General features: G+C 34.8%; 1 protein-coding gene across 1 annotated transcript in view; it reads right to left on the reverse strand.

The window, feature by feature from the left end:
• Positions 1–1183: 1183 nt before the first annotated feature.
• Positions 1184–6141, reverse strand: part of LOC137637938 (trichohyalin-like) — a 5164-nt gene continuing 206 nt past the window's right edge. Inside the window, exons 1-7 of the mRNA XM_068370046.1 lie at positions 5069–6141; positions 4268–4866; positions 3446–3994; positions 3259–3358; positions 2879–3144; positions 1928–2668; positions 1184–1570 (exon numbers count right to left, since the gene is read on the reverse strand). The exon at positions 5069–6141 is cut by the window's right edge and continues 206 nt beyond it. Coding sequence (XP_068226147.1) covers positions 1184–1570; positions 1928–2668; positions 2879–3144; positions 3259–3358; positions 3446–3994; positions 4268–4866; positions 5069–6141 — 3715 coding nt within the window. The remainder of the gene's footprint in view (positions 1571–1927; positions 2669–2878; positions 3145–3258; positions 3359–3445; positions 3995–4267; positions 4867–5068) is intronic.

Here is a 6141-nt window from a genome sequence, read left to right on the forward strand (position 1 = left end):
CTTGTTTGTTCTGCATTTGTTCACCTGACAAAGAAACAGTACAGGTGAATCTTCATCAAGGAACAAAGCATACTAGAACAAGTCAGACTTCTTCCCTCTGCTGAGTCCATCTTGTAGAATATCCTTTAGGTATCCAGAATAGATTGGGAACTGCTACTATCTTGTTTTTTCTCAGCTTCCATCTTCTTTTTGGGGATTTTTTAGTTTTTATAATTTTCATATATTTTCTATTTCTATCTACCTTTAGGGAATCTTGTTGAGAGAGCACAGCATAATAGAAGAAGCCAGACTTGTGTGTTCTGCATTTGTTCACCTGACAAAGAAACAGTACAAGTGAATCTTTATCAAGGAACAAAGCATACCAGAACAAGTCAGACTTCTTTCCTCTGCTGAGTCCATCTTGTAGAATATCCTTTAGGTATCCAGAATAGATTGGGAACTGCTACCATCTTGTTTTTTCCCAGCTTCCATCTTCTTTTTGGGGATTTTTTAGTTTTTATAAATTTTATATATTTTCTATTTCTATCTACCTTTAGGGAATCTTGTTGAGAGAGCACAGCATAATAGAAGAAGCCAGACTTGTTTGTTCTGCATTTTTTCACTTGACAAAGAAACAGTACAAGTGAATCTTTATCAAGGAACAAAGCATACCAGAACAAGTCAGACTTCCTTCCTCTGCTGAGTCCATCTTGTAGAATATCCTTTAGGTATCCAGAATAGATTGGAAACTGCCACCATCTTGTTTTTTTTCTGCTTCCATCTTCTTTTTTGGGATTTTTAAGTTTTTATAATTCTTTTATATATTTTCTATTTGTATCTACCTTTAGGGAATCCTTTTGAGAGAGCACAGCATAATAGAAGAAGCCAGACTTGTTTGTTCTGCATTTGTTCACCTGAAAAAGAAACAGTACAAGTGAACCTTTATCAAGGCACAAAGCATACCAGAGCAAGTCAGATTTCTTCCCTCTGCTGAGTCCATCATGTAGAATATCCTTTAGGTATCCAGAATAGATTGGGAACTGCTGCCATCTTGTTTTTTTCTCTGCCTTCTTCTTCTTCTTCTTCCTCTTCTTCTTCTTCTTCTTCCTTTGATATCTTTATTTTTTATGCTTTTTGTTTATGTATTTTTTTTTTGGGGGGGGGGGGGGATTTTCTATTTTTTTCTAGGTTTTCCTTTCACTCCTTACTCGTCTCTATTTATTTCTCCCAACTGATTCATCAAATCCGCCAATTCCATAACTACTTTTTGAGTGTCACCAATCTGTCCAGTTTTCGCCATAAGTCTTTGCTTTAGACTTTTGATTTCTCTCTTCAGACTTTCCACTTCACTTTCTGTCTCTTTTCTGAGCCTTCTTTCCTCTATTAGGTCTTTGTCAAGCCTTGTATTATCTTCTTCTCTCCTTAGAAGTTCTCTCTTTTGATGTTTCACTATAGCATCAATTTCAATTGCCAATATTATAAGCCCATCAATTTTATTTTCCATCTCCTCTTTTTCGCGCTTAAGAATTTCCGCTCCTTCCGTCACAAAATTTAGCCGATCCTCTACCTCTCTTTTGATTGTTTCTACCTCCTGCATATTTTGAATAAGTAGACTTTCCATTTTTTCTTCGAGAATAGCTATTTGTTCCTCTCTTTCTTTCCTTAGTCTTTCTTCTTCCATTAGCTCTTCTTTAAGTTTTTCTTTCTCTTCTTTAAGCTTCTCTTTCTCTTCTTGAACTCTTTGTGCTTCAGCATACGCTTCATTATTTTGAATTATTACACCTTCCAGGTTTTCTTCGAGAATAGCTATTTGTTCCTCTCTTTCTTTCCTTAGTCTTTCCTCTTCCATTAGCTCTTCTTTAAGTTTTTCTTTCTCTTCTTTAAGCTTCTCTTTCTCTTCTTGAACTCTTTGTGCTTCAGCATACGCTTCATTATTTTGAATTATTACACCTTCCAGGTTTTCTTTGAGAATAGCTATTTGTTCCTCTCTTTCTTTCCTCAGTCTTTCCTCTTCCATTAGGTCTTTGTCAAGCCTTGTATTATCTTCTTCTCTCCTTAGAAGTTCTCTCTTTTGATGTTTCACTATAGCATCAATTTCAATTGCCAATATTATAAGCCCATCAATTTTATTTTCCATCTCCTCTTTTTCGCGCTTAAGAATTTCCGCTCCTTCCGTCACAAAATTTAGCCGATCCTCTACCTCTCTTTTGATTGTTTCTACCTCCTGCTTATTTTGAATATGCAGACTTTCTATTTTTTCTTTGAGAATAGCTATTTGTTCCTCTCTTTCTTTCCTTAGTCTTTCTTCTTCCATTAGCTCTTCTTTAAGCTTTTCTTTCTCTTCTTTAAGCTTCTCTTTCTCTTCTTGAACTCTTTGTGCTTCAACATTCGCTTCATTATTTTGAATTATTACACCTTCCAGGTTTTCTTTGAGAATAGCTATTTGTTCCTCTCTTTCTTTCCTCAGTCTTTCCTCTTCCATTAGCTCTTTGTCAAGCCTTGTATTATCTTCTTCTCTCCTTAGAAGTTCTCTCTTTTGATGTTTCACTATAGCATCAATTTCAATTGCCAATATTATAAGCCCATCAATCTTAGTTTCCATCTCCTCTTTTTCGCGCTTAAGAATTTCCGCTCCTTCCGTCACAAAATTTAGCCGATCCTCTACCTCTCTTTTGATTGTTTCTACCTCCTGCATATTTTGAATAAATAGACTTTCCATTTTTTCTTCGAGAATAGCTATTTGTTCCTCTCTTTCTTTCCTTAGTCTTTCTTCTTCCATTAGCTCTTCTTTAAGTTTTTCTTTCTCTTCTTTAAGCTTCTCTTTCTCTTCTTTAAGCTTCTCTTTCTCTTCTTGAACTCTTTGTGCTTCAGCATACGCTTCATTATTTTGAATTATTACACCTTCCAGGTTTTCTTTGAGAATAGCTATTTGTTCCTTGCTTTCTTTCCTTAGTCTTTCTTCTTCCATTAGCTCTTCTTTAAGTTTTTCTTTCTCTTCTTTAAGCTTCTCTTTCTCTTCTTTAAGCTTCTCTTTCTCTTCTTGAACTCTTTGTGCTTCAGCATACGCTTCATTATTTTGAATTATTACACCTTCCAGGTTTTCTTTGAGAATAGCTATTTGTTCCTCTCTTTCTTTCCTTAGTCTTTCTTCTTCCATTAGCTCTTCTTTAAGGTTTTCTTTCTCTTCTTTAAGCTTCTCTTTCTCTTCTTTAAGCTTCTCTTTCTCTTCTTGAACTCTTTGTGCTTCAGCATACGCTTCATTATTTTGAATTATTACACCTTCCAGGTTTTCTTTGAGAATAGCTATTTGTTCCTTGCTTTCTTTCCTTAGTCTTTCTTCTTCCATTAGCTCTTCTTTAAGTTTTTCTTTCTCTTCTTTAAGCTTCTCTTTCTCTTCTTTAAGCTTCTCTTTCTCTTCTTGAACTCTTTGTGCTTCAGCATACGCTTCATTATTTTGAATTATTACACCTTCCAGGTTTTCTTTGAGAATAGCTATTTGTTCCTCTCTTTCTTTCCTTAGTCTTTCTTCTTCCATTAGCTCTTCTTTAAGGTTTTCTTTCTCTTCTTTAAGCTTCTCTTTCTCTTCTTGAACTCTTTGTGCTTCAACATTCGCTTCATTATTTTGAATTATTACACCTTCCAGGTTTTCTTTGAGAATAGCTATTTGTTCCTCTCTTTCTTTCCTCAGTCTTTCCTCTTCCATTAGCTCTTTGTCAAGCCTTGTATTATCTTCTTCTCTCCTTAGAACTTCTCTCTTTTGATGTTTCACTATAGCATCAATTTCAATTGCCAATATTATAAGCCCATCAATCTTAATTTCCATCTCCTCTTTTTCGCGCTTAAGAATTTCCGCTCCTTCCGTCACAAAATTTAGCCGATCCTCTACCTCTCTTTTGATTGTTTCTACCTCCTGCTTATTTTGAATATGCAGACTTTCTATTTTTTCTTCGAGAATAGCTATTTGTTCCTCTCTTTCTTTCCTTAGTCTTTCTTCTTCCATTAGCTCTTCTTTAAGCTTTTCTTTATCTTCTTTAAGCTTTTCTTTCTCTTCTTTAAGCTTCTCTTTCTCTTCTTGAACTCTTTGTGCTTCAGCATACGCTTCATTATTTTGAATTATTACACCTTCCAGGTTTTCTTTGAGAATAGCTATTTGTTCCTCTCTTTCTTTCCTTAGTCTTTCTTCTTCCATTAGCTCTTCTTTAAGTTTTTCTTTCTCTTCTTTAAGCTTCTCTTTCTCTTCTTGAACTCTTTGTGCTTCAGCATACGCTTCATTATTTTGAATTATTACACCTTCCAGGTTTTCTTTGAGAATAGCTATTTGTTCCTCTCTTTCTTTCCTTAGTCTTTCTTCTTCCATTAGCTCTTCTTTAAGTTTTTCTTTCTCTTCTTTAAGCTTCTCTTTCTCTTCTTGAACTCTTTGTGCTTCAACATTCGCTTCATTATTTTGAATTATTACACCTTCCAGGTTTTCTTTGAGAATAGCTATTTGTTCCTCTCTTTCTTTCCTCAGTCTTTCCTCTTCCATTAGCTCTTTGTCAAGCCTTGTATTATCTTCTTCTCTCCTTAGAACTTCTCTCTTTTGATGTTTCACTATAGCATCAATTTCAATTGCCAATATTATAAGCCCATCAATCTTAATTTCCATCTCCTCTTTTTCGCGCTTAAGAATTTCCGCTCCTTCCGTCACAAAATTTAGCCGATCCTCTACCTCTCTTTTGATTGTTTCTACCTCCTGCATATTTTGAATAAGTAGACTTTCCATTTTTTCTTCGAGAATAGCTATTTGTTCCTCTCTTTCTTTCCTTAGTCTTTCTTCTTCCATTAGCTCTTCTTTAAGCTTTTCTTTCTCTTCTTTAAGCTTCTCTTTCTCTTCTTGAACTATTTGTGCTTCAACATTCGCTTCATTATTTTGAATATGTAGACTTTCTATTTTTCCTTCGAGAATAGCTATTTGTTCCTCTTTCTTTCGTTAGTCTTTCTTCTTCCATTAACTCTTCTTTAAGCTTTTCTTTCTTTTCTTTAAGCTTCTCTTTCTCTTCTTGAACTATTTGTGCTTCAGCCTTCGCTTCATTATTTTGAATTATTACACCTTCCAGGTTTTTTTTGAGAATAGCTATTTGTTCCTCTCTTTCTTTCCTTAGTCTTTCTTCTTCCATTAGCTCTTCTTTAAATTTTTCTTTCTCTTCTTCAACCAATTGAAGGTCGTTTTCCTGTGTTTTAGGAATCATATGTACTTCTTCAAATAATTTTTCAATCTTATCAAGTTTAGTTTTGGATATCAATTTATCTCTAAGTTCTTCTGCTTCTTGCTTTTCTAGATTTAGCTCTTCTTCTAATCCTTTTCTTAATGTCTCTTCTTTAATTAACTCCTCTTTAAGCTTTTCTTTCTCTTCTTGAACCATTTGCAGGTCTTTTTCCTGTCTTATAAGAATCATATGTACTTCTTCAAATAATTTTTCAGTCTTATCAAGTCTAGTTTTGGCTATCAATATATATCTTCTAAGTTCATCTGCTTCTTGCTTCATTAGGTTTAGCTGATTTTCTAGCCTTTTCCGGAGTGCATTCTCCTCCTGTAAATCTTCTTTAGTCAACTTCAACTCTTTCTCAAATATCATTGCTTCCTTCTGCCAGTGACCTATTTCCTTCTCAAATTTCTGAACCTCATTCTCTACTTTTCCTTCATATTCATTTTCAATTCTTCCTTTATATTCTAGAATTTCGTCGATCATATACACTTTTTCTTGCAAATTATCTTTAGTTTTGTCCAATTCAATTACCAGTGTTTCAAGTTCCTTTTGCAAGCGATCGATTTTTTCATTTCGATTCGCTTGTTCTTTTTCAAAGTGGCGAATCTGAACTAACTTTTCCTCGAGTTTTTTTTCATAGCGATCACATTTTCGCTCTAGTTGGTTGGACCTGCTTTCTTCTTCCCTCAACCAGTCCTGTAACTGCTCGGTTTTCTTCGTCCTCGTCCCGATCTCCTCTTTCATTCGGGCAATAGTCGAGTCTCTTTCGCTTAATTTCTTCGTAAGATCAGCTATTTCCTTCTTAAAGAGATTTGTTTGGTCTTCTTTCCCTGCAAACTCTCCGTCTTCTGTTTTCCTTTCGTCAGTAGCTTTTCCAGGCTGAAACATTTTCAGCCTCTCCACTCTCTGCTTGCAT

Source organism: Palaemon carinicauda, chromosome 1 (assembly GCF_036898095.1).
Source record: "Palaemon carinicauda isolate YSFRI2023 chromosome 1, ASM3689809v2, whole genome shotgun sequence".
In the NCBI taxonomy this organism is placed as follows: Eukaryota; Metazoa; Arthropoda; class Malacostraca; order Decapoda; family Palaemonidae; genus Palaemon; species Palaemon carinicauda.